The sequence below is a fragment of the Pipra filicauda genome, unplaced genomic scaffold, assembly GCF_003945595.2.
Source record: "Pipra filicauda isolate LSUMZ 115617 unplaced genomic scaffold, ASM394559v2 scaffold283_size971201_pilon, whole genome shotgun sequence".
NCBI classification, from domain to species: domain Eukaryota; kingdom Metazoa; phylum Chordata; class Aves; order Passeriformes; family Pipridae; genus Pipra; species Pipra filicauda.
The window spans coordinates 364,897-383,133 of NW_024104402.1; the positions used below are offsets into that span (position 1 = coordinate 364,897).

Genomic DNA, 18,237 nt, shown 5'->3' on the forward strand with positions numbered 1-18,237 from the left:
GACATTTTCCCCCCTTGCTTTCTGGATCCTGAAACCAGTGAGGAATTTATGTTCACCTCCCCAGGCCTTTCCTTGCTGTGTTCATGATGTGGATTGTGCCATGGCAGTTCTAGCAGTTGGAATATTTGGGTGAAACCCTCCTGAAGACTCATCTTGCAGTGAAAGTACCCAGAAGCCACCATTTTATGCAGAACTGGCGGCTGAGAGAGGCAGGAGGACCCTAAACATTTCCTCAAGGGTCACTCGGGCTGTGTGAAATGTGTCGGTTCTTTTCCAACTGGCATGTTCTGCACTTGCTGGACTGAAAGACATACTCAGTTTTCAAGGTCTGGGCGACACGAGTGTATTTTGAAATGGCAATGAGAAGGAAATGAGTGCTTACAACAAACACTGGTATGGGACAGTAAGGTGGGGTTTATTTGGTCTTAAATGATCAGAATTTTATAGAGGACTTCCTCCTGCCAGCCATCCTCCCGTTTTGCTGGAAGGAAAACCTATTGTTAGCAGCAGGGACATTATGAAAGCTTGAGCAATGATGACCTCAATGCAGAGGTAACACACATCTGCATAAATGGGTACAAAAAACGTGTGTTTGTGTGTATGTGTATTCTTCAGTCAAAAAAAATATGTGTGCAACCTGTAAGGCTGCAAGGAGTTACAGCCCTCATAATCCCATCTTCCACTGTAGAAGCGGAGGCTGCAGCAATCAGTTAAGAAGATGGTTGAAATTCCTGATCACAGATTAGGTAAGTACATGATGGAACAGCAAATTGTTTCTCTCTTCTGTGCTAGCTCATTGGCTAGAGTTTTCTCACGGTGATGTTTTCTGTTCAGTACTACAAGCTCCACAGGCTGAATGGAGTCAAAAAAGACTTTACTGTTGCCTTTGTAATGGATAAATTTTATTTTCGCATCCTTCTGCACTGAAAATTAAGCTTGCCAGTAATATGCATCAAAATGGAAAAATACTTTTAAAATAAAGGAACAAAACCATGGCACTACCCTGTTTTTAAGAAGAGTATGTATTATAATATGTCATCTTTATGTGTAAGATCTATATCTCATCTCTCTTTAGTCAGCTGTCTCTTAAAATATTTTTATCTTGCAATGGTGAAAAACATATCAGTGTTGTGAGTCTGTCTTCTAACAATTACATGATCTTAATCTTTACTCCCAAGATGTAAAGTTAAGATGCTTCAGTTTTCTACAGCTTTCTGAATGATGTGCAGGACCATCTATAAGTCTTCCTACTACCGTTCTTTTTATTAAAGCTAGTCTTTTTAACAAGAATATGTTGTAATTGTTTGTTTCAGTTTTTCAGATGATAAAATGGTATTGTTAGAGAATGGAAATCATATGTGTAGCTTCATGACAATACAAATGTAACAAAATAGAGGAGCAGGAAGAAGGTTTCTGTTGAAAATGTTCTGTATTTTTTCTCAGGATAATTTGTGCCATAGCTTACTTGGCAGTGCCAGAAATGAACTTAAATAGAAAAAACTATTAGTTCATTTAGACCCATACCTTTATTCTTCTGTGTCTCATACTAGATCCTTTCTAAGGAGTGGGAGAACCTCTGTGACTGCCAGCCCAGTTTTGTATTGTTAGTGAAATTGCTTCCTCCTGGCCTCTATTATATAGCTTCCAAAATTTTCATTCTTGGTCTTTCATGCACTGTTGTTGAGATATGAATATAATTTCTTGTTTCTTCCCAAGATCTTGGTTCTGAATCCTACTGGTTTACCTTACACCTCAACAAGTATTCTGTTTATTTTAAGAGAGTTTCTCAACCTTATTTAAGTGTTTCAGAAGTGGACTCAATGGCATCCTACACCAAGGCGTTTGACAGAGTTACAGTACTTACAGTGCTCTTCAGGTATTTCTTTCTATATTGCACATTGCAGTTTTATTTTAACAGCTATGTTCTTATTCTGTCATTAGGCAAAATAAATTAAAAATGAAAAAGAAAAGAGAAAAAAAACAAATGGGAAAAAAGCCTTAGCTCTGGTCCTTTTTCTCTGTGTCTTTGACCTAACCTGACTCGTACCAAGGTTAACTATCGTGATGTGGGAAGGGAAAGGACACGTCTGTTAACAGACAAGTTAAATAGGGGCAAGCTGCTATTTACTCTGTTGCAGTTTAATAAGCCTAAAGGTAAAAGGTGGAAGACAAGAGTGTTGCTTTTGCAACATTTTCTAGCTGCCAAAAATCTAAAATATCAAAGAATCAAATCACCACAAAATATGTAGGAGTGGTCTGTGCTAGAAAGTGAGGCAGGGGGTAAAAAGACTGATCTTGTAGACAAGGAATAAACTGGACCTCTGCCTTCTGAGTACAATGGCAGTGAGTTTTAGGCATTCCATCTAGAGTAGAGCATTTAAATGGAAAAAAGCAGTGGAGGATGCTGAGACAGAAGTAGAATAGACCAAAAACTAGCATACTCAATAATGAAGTTCTTTACAAAAATAGTTCTATTTTAGATGTAGTAACTTAAAATAAGATCTTATAAATTCCTTCCTGATGAGATAACATAACCATGGCTGTAGTGTACAGATGGTGCAGTTTATTTACTAACTACATTTTTTACGTCAGTTGGCAGTAACATTTTAGTAATACCCAAATATGCATCTTAAGTGCCTCTCTCTAGGCATCTCTACTGGAAAATTCATGCCATGGTTGCTTAGAACTGCTTCAACTGCTATTTTCTTTAAAAACTTATAGTATGGCTGTAAAGATAAATACCCTTTAGCAAAATCAAGAGGGGACTGTGTTATCCTAATTTTTATTTAGTTGGAAGGGGATGAATTTGAAGCAATTGATGAAACCAGATCAAAGTTTGAACTAATATCAAAATAGTATGAATTATTATAAACCTCTTTCTCTCTCTATGAAATGAACTCAGATCAGAGATCACAACATAATAAAACAACAGCTGTCACATCCGGCTTTCTCAGGTACCTGTTTGATTTTAATTATTTTTTGACAAGTCCAGAATAAACAGTCTGCTACCTGAGCGTTATCCTCTGCATTGCTTGTATGAAATCTTATGCCAGAATATTTCATGCCTACCATTTTGCCACTTCACATGTCTGTGCAAGGCAGATTCTGATCCTATACAGTTAACACGCAAAGTGAGTTTCATTCAAAGCATATCTTGACAATATGCAGATATAATTCCACAGAGTGATAAATAGTAGGTTAATTCCTCAGTGAAAGAACTAGGTGCTGTTTAGAGATTTGGTGTTCATTTCTGAACACTCTGCTGACAAGGGGCATGAATCTAAAATGCAGCAAACAGCCCTGCCATGAGGTTTCTGCCATTGTTGGTATCGACTTCATGAAAAGAAGTTTTGTCTTTGAAAGCAGTGCTGGCAAAAACACCAGTAGGCTCACACTGCAACGGGAGGTACTGCAGCTGTGATGGAATTCCTGCTCCTTGGTGACTTTCATGCCCTATGAGTTTGTGTAAGTACTTAAGGTCCAGGTCCTTTCTGATACCTTGTGAAGGTCCCTTGGTGTATGAGGGACCAAGCACTGAAACTTCCGAATGTAGCATGAGGTACCAAGTTCAACAAGACAGCAGTTGTTTGTTAGGAAAAACTGTGGCTGCTGGACATTCTTGTCATTATTTTTTTGTCCCTCTCCAATGTTGCCTATCTGAGACCTTGACATACTCTTACTTCTTTGTACAATACCCACAATCCTTCCTTTTCTTTGTTGTTTCTTACTTCCCTCCTTCACAGGAAAGGCTGAGCATCTTCTGCTTTCCACTGGCAAAAAATTAACTGTTTGTGTATGCAGTCAGTTCACCATTTACTTAAATTAGCAAAAAAAGAAACCAGAATGCATTCATTTAAATACTTAATTTTCTATATTCCAAAGCATTGTATGTAGTTATTTTTAACCTGGTATCCTAGGGAAAGATGTTCCTGCAATCATTTTTCACTAACCACCCACTGTTAATAACTTCAGGAGCTTTTGTGTTGATCGCAGACTTCAGGTGGGACTTCAGAGATCTCAGTTCTGAAATCCACAGCTTCACGAATGCAGACAGGCAGGTAGAAGGGAGAGGATCCAGTTACCAGGCTGGTGAGGCTGTCACACAACATCAGCCTTTACTGCTTGAAGTAATAGAATCCGCATGGAGGAGACTTCACAAGGACGGCCACTGTAGAGAAAGGGCCATCGGCACGGGGCACTGGTGGGTACCAGGAGCCAAAGCAGGAAGGGGCAGTCCCAGCAAAGGTGCCCTTCCTTCACCTGCCTTCGGTGCTGCTCCTCATGACTGCTTCTTGGCTCTTCTTGACATGCTGCTCAGGAGAACGCCTCCAAATCGTGAACGTAAATGCTGCACAAGAATGTACCGGCTTTTCAGTTTGCCCTTGGACATTTCTTCTGCACCTCTTTTTGTAGTCTCAGACTGCTGGCCCTTGGCCCTTGTGTCCCTTGTGCACCAGTCTCTTCTTTTTCTTGTCTCCTTCCAGTAGGACAACCCAAAGTATGTTGTCCTGAATCCTACTGACAGCATCCTTCGTGCTTGTCCGCAAGCCCTCTTACCTCTGCCAAGGCATTATGAAATAGCTGTCTGATTTCTTCAGGAATATACCAACAGAAAGAGAGCTAGGCATGATAGCAGGTGTAGATGAGCTTGAAACATGGCTGTACTTTAGGAAACAGCCACTATGGATGCAGACCTGTGTTGAGAACAGCTCATGGTAGTGTCCTGACGTCATTACAGAAACAGAGTGGTACCATTAGTGGTCCAAAGGCTAAGAATGCACCTTTCAAGATAAACTCATTGCATCAATTTTATCTCAAATCACAGAGTTTGTTACACAAACAAAACCCAAAGTCACCAGTGTTTTTTCTGGTAATGTCCTTTTATTCTTTCAACAGCAAGATTAACATTATACTACAATGTTACCCAGGGGAGGGGCCATATTTGAAGTAAAACAATAAAACAAAATTTAGGAACAGCCAATAAGCAAATGCTGAAGTTGGCTGTATGAGTCATGCTACAGTAAATTCAACTTCTAACAATCTTCTGATTTTATGGTATGAAAGAGATGGAAGAATTCTGGTTTGGTTTGTCTTTATTTCTCCGGTTTCTTTGCTTTTTTTGTCTTGCTTTTTAAGCAAGGGATAGATTTTCCCTCTTCAGTTTGATACCACACACTCACTGTGTGGTACATGGACCCATTCCTGCAACATGGCACATGTTTGGGAGTGAAGCTGTTTTGAAATGGCACTTTCAGCATAGATAATTGCAGCAGGAATGCTGCTTTTGAGGTATCTTCAGACTTGAAGATGAACATGAGTCGGTAAAGCTGCTTTTCTCAGTAGTCTGCTGGTGACTATTGGAAAAGAGTATGGTGACCTGTCCAGGAGACACAGGCACTTGCTTTCCATTATGTGGGCACCTTTTATACTAAGTCTGCTGCTGCTTCAGTTTTACACCTGCTGCACTGGTTCTCTGCTGTTTCAGCAGTTAAATAATATAGTAGCCTTTAGAAGTGTGTTTGCAGCGATTCAGAGAAAAGTAGTACATTTTAAACTAATAAAAAAAATCCCTTTTTTTAATTCACCAGTCAAGTGAATTTCTGTTTGGCTTAAGCAGATTTTAAAATCCTGTCTACGTCATTTGTCTTGTTAATAAATTACAGGGCTTTATACCACATCACTTCACTGCGAATAGATTTGAAATATATAAAGATCAAAAATACACATATTTTTAACAATTTTCTGACATAATAGCCAAAATAAAGTGCCATGAAGCTATTAGCAGTAAATTAAATTTTTTAGTATGTAATTTAGTATAAATACTGACAAGCTGAAAAAAAAAAAAAAACAACCCCAAACAACAAATGCATACTCATTAGTCATTCAGTTTAGCCATACAGAGGCAGCAGTCGGCCAGGGTGTGCGTTTTTATGTCTGCTTCAATTGCACACTTCATTTATTTGGACATGGCATAGGCGGCTTTCTCTGTCACACGGCATCACTGCACGATTAGCAAGTTGCGCCCCAGGGCAGCTGGGACGCTTTGCTGGGGCAGATGTTCTTTTCAGCTTATTCAGTGGCCGTTGTGGGGTTGTTTACTGTTGTCATAGCTACCTGCATTTCCATAGCAGCCGAGCTGTTGTGTGCGAAGCAAGTGAATATAGTTATAAAAGGATCATATTTTGTTCTGTCTCTATAACTTACCATCTGTCAGCTGACTGTTCATGATGGATGTAGAAACCAATTTAGGAATAACAGCAGCCAGCTGATGATTTTTGCTTATATTAAAGTGACAATGGATGAGCATGCAAATGCTTCAATGAAATGCTAGTTTCTTTTTTTTCCCCTTAATTGTAGCAGTTTGTCTTCCAACACCTTCTCAGACTTCACTGAAATCTTTCTTGACAAATCAAAATGACTGAGTGTCATCTTCTGTACTTGCTCAGGTGTAGGTATTCCTTACGCTTTCCTGTTCTACCGTTGGCTCATCCTCTCTGTTGCTTCCAAATTGTGATGTCGCACCTGCTTTCACAGATCCTTTGTAATGAAATTTAATACTCTCCACAGAATTAAACAGTGAATTGATGAGGCTGACAACAAAGGTTTCATGCACGTACAAGCACGAGTATGGTTTGGTGACACAGGTCGCTGTGCTCTACTTCACAGTAGCAATGGGATCACATGCAAGTTTGTGGGTAAATTCAGTGTGTGATCAACAAGCCCTCTGAATAATAAACTCTCATACCTTTTCACTGCAGAGATTTGGTTGAACCTATAGTTTAGCAACGGGGGCAAGAAGATTAGCCCAGTTGTAAATAATGTATTTATTGGTTGATTTTTCCAGATCCTGACATTGATGCTGCCACTGCCATGATGCTTTTGAATACTCCCCCTGAGATACAAGCAGGTTGTGAGTAGATATTTCTATAGCATATAGCAACATAGACTTGTAAAGTTAATATTCTCTTCTATAAGTATACAGCCTACCAGATAAAAAGGATTTAATAAAGAAATATAGCATCCCTTATAGAACCTTACACTTCCTTGACCCTTACACGAGTATAATTTTGTGGTTCATGTTACATTCTTTGTTACATGAATAATATTAATCCATGATCTCTAATGTAAAAGAGGGGTTATTGTTATTCATGACATACACTTAAATGAGTAACATACTATTATCCATACTGATAGAAAGACCTGGGGCAACAGCCAGGAGAAAGGCAGGGAGAGAGAGCAATAGAGTGAAGGGTACATGGCATATGGTTTTGTTTTCATTTTGTTTTGATTTGACTCCCATCGTGTGAGTTACCACAGCCATCTGGATACTTTCCATTCACTTGGGCACTGTTTCAGCTCCTTCCTTGCACGCATCCTGCCTGCTTTGCTTTTTTTCTGCTCTGACTGATGCAAGGCAGTAGCAGCTACAGGGAGCAAAGAGAGGTCTCATTTCCTGCCAATACTGTCCTCCCTCTTCTATGACCAGACCTAAGGGTTTGGTGCTGCGTATTAGCAGAGCACTGAAGGGGCCTTGGCCCCCGCTGTACTGAGCTGTGCAAATACTGCAGGAATCGTCCTGCCCCACAGAGTTTGCTGTGAAGGTATTAAAGGAATCCATAGTGGAATACAGCGCACAGAAACAGGCAGTACAAGAAAACAAACACATCGCTGGTCAGCAACTACGGTGGTAATGCCAAGTGACAGGCAGCTGTAAAAAATAAAGGCAGAAGTTAAAATAGAAGCCATTATCAAGCCTGTCTAGCATCACTGCTATTGTTCTAGCTTGGGCAACGAAATCCAAATTCCAGGGGAAGCCATGATTCGCACTTTGATACTCTGCCTGGGGAAGAGAGTCAATTACCATCAAAGCATTTCCCATGCAGCCGAGGAAAGATACAGTCAGCCTGTCTAGTGACCCTGCCAGAGGAATGCCTTTTGAGAAGCTTCTCTCAGTAGTGTATGATGTACCAAGTTAACTCTCTGTTCTGGAAGGAAAAGAATGGTCCTTGTCCTCTCCTAAGCAGCCTTCAGGGACTGTGCGTGGTAAAAGGGCGACCAATCCCCTCTTTGTGTAGGTAGGAAAAAGGAAAGATTTTATTGGGAAGAGGGGGTTACCCTTGGACTTAATGGGAAGAATAAAATGAGACATCTTCCAAAGGATCCCAGATTTAAAGAAGCCAGATTTGTGGGGCAGAGAAAAGAGGGAAAGGAGTTGGTGTAGAATGAAAGTGCAGGGGTAAAAGGGCATGTGAGAGAGGGAAGGGGACATAAAGTATGTGCATAGAAAAGGATGGGGAAAACACTGAGTAATATGAACTCCTGGAGGAACTGGAGAATGGGAGAAGATTGCAGACAAGGAAAGGAGGAGATACATAGTACTAAACATGTACTAAGCACACTGCAGATTTTTATCACGTGCACATGTTTGCCAGCATTGCAGTGGAAGTGATTTGGAGACTTCTACACTTCAATAAAAGTTCCTTTTTCTCTGGTTGAGTTACAACAACGGAAGGCTGCATTTGGGGAATATAGAGAGAACCCAGAAAAGATGGCGGAGGTGGAGCAGAAGAAGAAAAAAACCTTCCGTAAATTTACCTACCGTAGGATTGACCTGAATCAGCTCCTCGACGTGTCCTACGAGCAGCTGATGCAGTTGTACAGCGCACATCATGTGTATTCTCCTGGGCCTGAGGCCTTATTAAAGGACCCGCTCTTTTTATCTTATCTAATACACTAAATTGGCCTGGAGTCTTTTTCTCTGCGATCTCTTTAGGCACCAGGTTGGTCTAAATCTGCAGTGTGTTTAGTACTTTTCATAGACTTCATAGTTTGAAGGTTGGCAAATCTCTATCCCCTTGTCACCTTCCCAGTGGGCTCTTGTGTCAGGATGTCAAAAGTGAGAGGGAGATGAAAGCAAAAAGATGGCTCCTCATTCACATTTCTCCTTTCTTGATGTCCACAAGTAATGAGACCCTTCTCTGTGTCTTTAAACTCAAATGCAGGGTCTGCTCAGAAGTTCATGAATCCTTCCAGATGTTGGTAGAATTGCCAGGAGGAAAGGGGAGAAGTTTTTATTGTAACCTCAGAGGTCTTCTAAATTACAAAGGAGAAATATTTGGGGGGGGGGGGTGGTGAGTGGATACCTTGAGGAAGTAAATCAGCCTGTCCTATGAATTCCAATTGGGTCTCACTTAAGTACTATGTTAGGAAAATCTTAGACAACCTAATTAACTGTTACTGCACATTAAGAAAAAATTGCATGAAAAAAATCACACTTCAAATTAGTTTTCAAATAAAAGGCAGATTGTTTATAAAAGTTTCACCACAATGTTGAACATCATCTAGAAGCTCACAGTTCGTTCTCTGCTCTCTCAGTGGCTGCAGTGGTCTGTAAATCAAACTCTGAACGATCAGGGCAGTTAAGTGTGTGGATACTGTTTGATCCCTTGAAGACCAAGAGTTGTTGCTGGTATCAGACTGTGGTGTCAAGTATGTGCATAAGGGCTGCAAAATGCCCCATCCTCTGAAGACAAGATTTGAAAAGGGAAGAACCTAGTTTGCTGTTTGGCCACAGGTGTTATAACTTGACAGAAAACATTCTTTCGGTCCGAGAGTCTGACTCCAGATATACCACTTACTGGCACAGCAAAGAGTCAGATGAAGGCAGAACCTGAGGTCATTTCACCTTATAACAACTCTGTGACTCAAGAAGTTTAAAACTGGTCAATTAAGACCTTTACCTATTCTACCAACATTTAACCATTGTTTTGACAAGTGGATACCTCCAAAGCAGATTGTGAGAGTCTGGATTCATTTTCCGTGGATGGTTACATGTATTGGCTTTTATCTTTGAAGACATCTTGCTTTTCAAGTGGCATAAAAATCAATGTTCAACTAGGCAATGTGAGTGCTAAAAGCATCTTTAGGTTGAAGTTAGCTACAGCAATTATTCAAAGTCTTATTGAAATTTATTCTTTTAATATAGTCTGTCATAAAGGAATCCCATCTCAGTGGCATGAGAAAATCCAGTGTAAACTATTCCTGCTTTGTAATAGATTGATTAATTAGCTTTACTTTTTCTTTTATATGAAATCTTGAAATGTTGTCTGACAAACATTGCTTACCATTTACCCCAGTTCCATCATGCTTTAGTTTTCATTCAAAAAAAACAAAAAGGCAGAATAAAAGAGTAAAACACTGTTATTAGGATTATTTTGTGTTTGTGTGGGTTTTACTTTATAGACTCATGAAATTGATTGTTCACTTTGCTGCTAAAGGATAGGAATTATACAATTATAGTTAAAGTGTTAACATCAGAAATCAATTTCTAAATTATTAACACTTTGCAGTATATTCACAGACCAAATGCTTCTATATTGTAACTAAAGGCAGAAGTTCAAAGTAGCCAGCTGTGTACAAGTTTCTACTGAAACATGCAATCCAGCTGGAACCAGGAGCTAAAGCTCCTGTGATATGCTAAGGAAGGGCATGTAAGAACATAGATTTAATACTTCTTTTGCCTTAGTTTATTGAAGTCCTTGTGTTTGATCGGGTTTTGTATAGTTAAATTATGTTTAAAAAGAAACAGCAGCTGGAACATCTGCTTTCGTCAGTAGCAGCTATCATAAGTTACAAATAGTTTGGATTTTTCTTAGTAGCCTGTTCATGAATATTAATTTCAAAATATGTGATTTGCATTAAAAACTGTATCTTGACCTGCAGGGGACTGGGTACTGTCTGCGCCATCTTGGGCAAGTTGCATCACGTTTCTGGACCTGTTTCCCTGATGGGAATCTAATTCACAGAGAGGACAGAGGAAAAAGGGATGGGGAACAAATGGTAGAGCTTAATTTAGAAATCATGGGTATTAAGTTAGTGAAGTCCATAGGTTAGTTTTGTACAGTTGTTTTTTTGTACAAAAGATTTTCAACACTTCAGTTCTTATCAATGTCTTGAAATTAAATATTACCAGCTGTCACTCCAGCATAGCATTCTCTACTCTAGAGAGTGTAGCATTCTGGGCACATCATTCAGTCTTGCCAAACCATTGTGTTTTGCCATGATTAAAATGGAGATTGGTTTTGGTGATTTTGCAGTGTGTTTAAATTCCTGAGATTCAAGTCACTGGAAGCATTTAAGTAGCAACACCTTCTTAACGGGTGAGCTCATTCTGAACTTGGAGCCACTTGCTCTTCAGGAAGGGCCAGTGAAGAAGTGAGGACGAGTGGTGTATTGCCGCTACTGCTGGTGAACAGTCCTGTGGTCATAGGGATTATCCTGGAAATACTGATTTAATTCAAGAAGCTTCTTACTCAGTGCTATTACACGTAGCTTCAAGTTCACGTGTAGTCCTTTGCCCATTGCTGTATAATTTGTGAATTGCACATAAATGTAAGTATATTTCTCAAGCTAAAGTTTAATACTGCAAACAGCTATAAAACTGCTCACAGAAAAGTTTGGGTAGAAACCAGGAACCTGAGAGTCCTGAACATCCATCTTCTGGTTTCAGTACTGCTCATCACTACTCATTCAGGGTGGCTGGAAAGGGATGGCCTTCAGAAGACTTTGCAACACTGGTTTTGAGGGTGGTTCCTTATAGGAGACTGAAGTGCTGTGGTGGAGATGTTTGGGAAGATATGAGCATGGAGTTTTGCTTGGTGCTTCTAAAAAAGCAGGTTTTCCAAGGGTGAAACTAGTTCTCTCTATGGTTTGGAAATCTTTAATAATCTTTGCTGAAAGCATTTAAAACCCAGACTAGATACATATATTTTAAATTTGGTAGGAGGAGAAGTAATTCCCTAAAGAGATCTACTAATACTTTTCCACTATACTGCTAAAATTTTACCCCAATGAAATTTGCTGTTTAAGCTAATGCAAATGGATTGTATATGTGGAAGGTACATATACAGAAATCAAGACCAAGATAAAATTGCCTTAATGACAGTCAGAAATTCTTCAAATAGGATAAAATAGATCATGCTGTTTTCTTGGGACGTTTTTATTGTATATGAAGCTTGAAAACTCTAATGTTGTTTATACTGCTTGTGAGCAAGTCACAGAATATCATTGTCAATAAATCATTGTCAATAAAATGTCTCATAAAGCTATTTTTGTTGACAATTTCATTTTAAAACAAAAACTAGGAAAAGACATTTTCATAAGGTACAAACTTTCCCATTCCAGTTGCTGGATTTTAGTTGGTGGGGTTTTGTTGGTTTTTTTTTACTTTGGTATTAATGTATTAAGTCATTGAAGTGATGGAATAGAATTGGAAAGAAAACTTTTATGAAATACTTTCTACTTCTTTCTCCCTAGTCCTCTTAATACTCTTGGACAAGATATGAGTGTGATAGGATTATCAGGATACATTTCTCTCCCCCACCTCAAATTTTTGTTTAGAATAAATGGCTTTTTGGATGTATCCTAGATTGACAGTTTTTAAGGATTGCAGACTATGAAATTTAAGAGCTTTAAAATTGTTCTTGAGCAGTAAAATAGAAGTTAGGCAGATGGCATCAAATTTATGCCTGGGATAAGATAGTTGAAGTGAATAAAGTTACTCATTTGGCAGATAACATTTGCTTTTGGCAACTTCTAATGTCCCATCAATTATACATCATCAGCAAGTTCCGATTTTCAGTTCTTGTAGCCTGAGATAAAGTACTCTGCTAAACTCTGTACTGGAAGAAAGCTTGGCAGAAAATACATGAAGCTGACACATTTTAGCAGAAATTCAGTACCTCTTGTCTGTAATAATTTCATCTGTGCTACAAAAGATGGGTCAGGGAAGGGAGCCCTGAGATAAATGCATGTGCCACATGATGACAAAAGAAGCAAAGAATCAGTCTATCCCTACAAGATACTTTCACACTCCCATATTCCACTTCTTTAAAGTTCATTTTCAATAAATACTATTCAGTCTTCCTTACTAAGTATTGCCTACCTTGAGCTGGACATTTTAATGAAGTGTATGCTTGTTTCCCAGATGACACAAAGAACATGTTATGTTTGTTACCCCTTTCTTCTTCATTTCCTTGACAGCAAATCTCACTCAGTGCTGATATTTAACTTCCATGTGCCAACATTTAACCAAGAAGTTAGTTTCCTTTTTTATTGAGCTGTTGAGGTGTCAGTGTGTCTGGTGACTCTATCCATTGAGTATTTCCTCCTTGTCATAGTTTGAGACCCCTAAAATCCAATTCCTGAGTTCTTTTCCATTTCAATTTTGCCAAATTTTATGTTTAACGATCAAATCTTCAGGGAAGGACACAGTCTGACATGGTTTTGATTGTTGTGAAGGTCCTGGATGAGGTGGTTGTCTCAGCTGGAGCGGGGAAGCTTGCTTCACCTGCACACACACTTGCAAATAAGAGATTATGGATGCAGTCTGTTGAGGGATGTGATGAAAGAAGTCCATAGTTTGGGATATTCTACTCAGCTAATGTGCACTCAAGACCATGCTCTGGATTAAGACAGTCCTGCTCTGACTATGGAGTGATCATATGGCCATCTACTTCTTTTCCACCTACAGGGCCTGAGTACAGGCTACAAAACAACATTGGATTTTTGAAGGGCTTTTGTTGGATCATTTTAACACTGGCTGAACAGAGTGTCTTCATGGATTCAGATTATGATATGTTCTCTTGGACATCATTCACTTTATTTTCTCTTAAACTATAGTATGAATGTTCGCTACAAAAGACAGATTTTTCCCCTTGGAGAATTTCAGAGATGCAGTCTTGATATTTGACATAAGCAGCATGAGATCCAAAAATCATCTCTCCATTCATGCAGCATATTCTCTGTACACAGTTTAACTCTAGTCCAGTGGAAGTGTTTCCTGGGGTAGTTTCCTGAGAGCAGAATGAGAACATAGCAGTGATGAGAGTTGAAAGGTGAATAACGATTTTGTTGTTTCAGACTCTTTATATTTCACTAGGAACATTTTGTGAAAGAGGAAACCTTCATCAAAGAGACGCACAGGTCTTTTTGCATTGTTTTCTTGAGCTGAGTATCTCAGACATAAACGGCTCTCGCCACTTGCACAGAAAAGGTGTAAATTACATTTCACACTTCTGCCTAAGCATTAGGAACCATGTAACCTGCCTGTACTGTTGGTTAAAGAAGCATTAGAAGAGAGAGGTCTGGAATGTAAGGTGTTAGTCCAGGATGGCAGTGATTGATGAAATGGCTTGGAGTAAATTATCTTGCCTCTACACTTTGAATCTTCAATCTAAAATATAAATACCTCACCTCGAAGTCTGCATTTGAAACGTAATTAAAGCTTGTAAGGCGTAAATATATCTTTGGAATAAAAGCACTAGGTAATTTCTAGTAAATAATCCACGACCCTTCAAAAGCACAAAGATGTAGGAATAATTGGATATAAGTAGCCGTCTTCATACAGCCTGTACAAAGGCAGGAAAAGTGTGTGGGTGTTAGGGACAATGTATTAGTAGTTTACAATTCAGTAATTGTTATTTTTGAGAAGGATGAGTATTGATGCTTTAAATGTTGTAAGTAGAGATGCACAAGCAAGAAAGATCGGTCTTACAGTGGCACATTGGTTATGTGGGTAACTAGAAATTCATACCTTTTACCATTGAATTATTTTCATTCTGCTTTTCATTTTAGGTTTAAAATGCTATGGAAACTAATGTACTAGCAAGTTGGGATGTTTGGTGCTGTTTTCTTTATGGTTCTAGATACTTACTGAAAGGATACACTGCATTGTCCAGTGTCCTCCTTCAGTGATCCATTGCATACCACCTTTCTCTTTGTCTGAGTGATGTAGTGGTATTGCTGAGTTTGGGGAAACAAAACCAAAAATCAGTGGCAATAACAATGCTATTGTAAGCTGAAATAGTTACTGAATTCTTAGTGATGATTTCAGCACACAGAGCTGTGGTGTACTTCGAAGAAAAGTTAGAATCCCAGAATCATAGTTAAGGCCTCTTCTGCCCTAAATAGTCTATCGAAGCCTTTCAGTGAGTGGTGGCATGTGGCACAGACCAGACATCACTGAAGGGAATTTCATAGGCAGAAGAAAATACCAAGTTGTCTCTTTGGGGATATTTTCAGAGGACAAGCAAATTTCCATGTTTTCTCTATTTTCAAACATTTGTTAATCCTTGAAGGGAATATGTGGAGTGTGTGTGTGTGTTGAGGTGGGAATGTTTTAAATGTGAAGCCTTTGAAGAGAGTGTTTCCTGGGTAGCACACCGTGACTTAGAAAGCTGCAAAGAGTCAAGGAACATGGAGTATGGGTTCCAGTGAGGATGTCAATGTATAGAGGGTCTAAGTTGTGAGACTTGGAAGTGTATTACATATATATATGTATATAAAAATATATATATGCATGTATATATATAGGAGTGCAGGAAAAAAGGGAAACTCAGGGAAGGTAAAGAAGGAAAGACAGGAGACTATAGAATTGAGGAGGAAGCAAACAGGATTTTTTGAAGAAGCAATGGGATTTGTCAATAAGGCAGAAGGAGAGGATAGGAGAAGAAAAAGATTAAAATAAGCATCAGCTAACTCTGCCAGCAGACCAGGATAATTATATGGTAACCATGGAAAGAAGAGTTTGGGCATCAAGGAGCCTGTTGCTCTCTTTTTGCATTAGAACTTAGAGTATGTTTGCTTTGAAGTTTTACAGTGTGTATATTTAGATAATATCCATAGCTAACTGACACATGGTTCTGTGCGTTTGCATAAATATTTCATTTCAATATAAAACTCTGTGGTTTGTATCATAGTAAAGAGAAAAGTCCCAGATCTTTCTTGGTCAAAATCTTTGTCAAAACTCTTGGTTCATTTCTTTTAATGGGACTTTATAAAATGTAGAGAAACCATACTGTGTAGTGCAGTATAAAATCTGTCCCTCTTAAAAGTTTGTTGGAAAAACTATGCCCGTTGAAAATTATGTCTTTTTATTGATCTTTTGGTATTTAGCATGTTTATCTGTTGCTTTGAATTTACCTGTTATCTGTGCATTTTAGGTTAGCCATATCCTTGAGCAGGCTGCTTTTCTTTCATGACACTGGTGTTTCGACCATCTCAAGGTCGTGCTGTTGAAACAAATAATAATGAATTCAGATTTTGGAGTTTTTAGCAATATAACATTGCTCTACAGTATCTACAAACCCAAACATCGGAGCATTGAAAGCATCATAGTGTCCCCTGAGTGAAAAATTTTATCAATTTCTCATGAACTAGTGCTGGAGGGAAAAGTGTACAAAATAGTGAAGCATTAATAGCAAAATGCAATTTTAAAATTATTTTGGTCATTGAAAGCTGACCCAAGTTGTTATAAAGTAGGTTCTGTAATTTTAGCCATTTGACACTGTACTTAAGCACTTAAATATAAATGATCTGTTCTTCAGAGGTGCTTAGAAGGATGGGTGTAACACAGGGATAGGATTTGTTCAGGGAAGTGATGTACTCTCACAAGCAGGAGAAAGAAAATTATTTTCCCAGAACTAATCTGTGTGGCCTGGAGTAAAGCAAGGTGAGCACCAGGATAGCAGAAAGGGAGTTGTGGATCTGGCTTGGTGTTAATACAAAGGTGAAGTCTGCCTCAGCAGCTTATAACTAATATACTTCTGAGCCAATATTCCTCTGCCTCAGAATACACTAATATTTTGGGGTGTGAGTATTTGAAGATGGGCATGTAAAGTGTATATGTTGATTCTTACGCTGAATAAGTTTTCTAGTCTCCTTGTAATTTGTTTAAAAATAAATTCTGTGGGTGTATATAAAGTGATAAGGTTTACATTTATCTTGTATGTGTTTATATAATATCTGTGTGTTTAAAAATAATATACCCAGAGTAATGATCATCATTTTCTTTTTGGACATTCCCCATTACGGGAAGTTATGGTATGAATGATGACTTGCAGTAAACAGAAAGTGACCAAACTGGCTAGCTACGGATGTTAAACATGCGAGTTGGAGTACAGGCTGTTGGAGGTTACTGCTCCAGCCTGAAGGGACATAACATCTGTGCAAACAAATGCCATTGCATCTAAGTAAGTCCCTGGTAAGTGCCTAGGCTAAGAACTGTATTCAGTAGTCCTGCATCTCACAGTGGAGGATGAAAATACTGAGACCTGCTAAGGTAACTCTTCCTTTGATGGTGCCTTGGTGGTGCTTCTCTGCTGTTCATTCAGCTGCAGGGCTGGCTGCCCTGGCCTGAGCAGTACACAGAAATATGCCTGCATAGCGTAGAAAACAAGTACTGCGTTGCAGGTTAAAATCATCTTGGCCAGAGATGCAGTTTTTGATACACAGCCAAGTTAAAAGGCCTCAGTGAAATCTCTCATCTGTAGTGGCCAGTACCTGCACAGTTCAGTGTCAGTGGCATCAGTGTGCCTTGTTGGATGGGAGAGGCTGGGCTGTGACCTGTCCCTGAACTGCCAGGCTGGGTGACAGAGGTTATTGATGGCCAGAGAGAGGGGCTAATTAGTGGCATGGACATAATGTCTTTTTAGCCTCTTCTCTCTCCCTTCCTGGTAAATACATATTTGTAGTTAATATTTTATTTTGCAGGAGGCAGAGGCGAAGAGATTGCTGCTCAGAAAGTAAACTGGGATGATAAAAAGCTATGAACTGTATTCTTGCAATGAAGTACTTATGTTCTGTTTATCTGTAAAGGATCATTGTTTCTTTTTGTAGACAAAATAGTTTAATCTGTTCTCATAGATGATTTTGACTCTAAGCACATGCGTTCCCAGCAGAATGGCAATTACAAAACAGAAGTGATTTAATTGTACAAGGAATGATCTGCAGCAGTTAGGTCAGGCAGTGGCTTTCGCAAGTCATGTTTTCATTGGTTGCTGTGAAAGTAGCATTGAAAGTAGCATGGCACTCAGAAGAGTTGAGGCTGAGATGTCCAAGGTAAGCAGTGCACAAGCCTCTCTAATGATGTTTCAGTACATTGAAAAGCTTAAGTTCCATGTTGTGCTCCCATAATTTTCTAACATTTCTTTTCAAAGAAAAAATGTTTTGTGTTTTGTTTTTAGTTCCTTCGGGAGTGATACAAAATGGAGCTCGAGTACTGAGTAGAGGAATATTTCCTGGAGCCAGGCCATTGCCAATCAACCCTATAGGAAGCATGGCTGTCGCAGTAAGGTAAGAGTGGCTCATTGGGGGATCCATATGAAATAAATTAGTATTTTGCAGAAAGTGTAAAAGTATATGTGAGCTCTGGTCAACAGATACTTTGCTGCTTGCTAA

At 39.0% G+C, this 18,237-nt stretch overlaps 1 protein-coding gene across 7 annotated transcripts in view; it reads left to right on the plus strand.

Annotated features, from left to right (window-relative positions):
* The window catches only part of FOXN3 (forkhead box N3), a 208,259-nt gene that overhangs the window by 172,505 nt on the left and 17,517 nt on the right, over positions 1 to 18,237 (plus strand). For 4 of the 7 annotated variants that reach the window (XM_039382806.1, XM_027738698.2, XM_027738725.2 and 1 more), the window contains exons 5-6: positions 6,845 to 6,910; positions 18,024 to 18,132. In XM_039382806.1, the coding sequence (XP_039238740.1) occupies positions 6,845 to 6,910; positions 18,024 to 18,132 (175 nt within the window). The remainder of the gene's footprint in view (positions 1 to 6,844; positions 6,911 to 18,023; positions 18,133 to 18,237) is intronic. The other 3 variants (XM_027738733.2, XM_027738742.2, XM_027738716.2) reach the window with 2 other exon arrangements.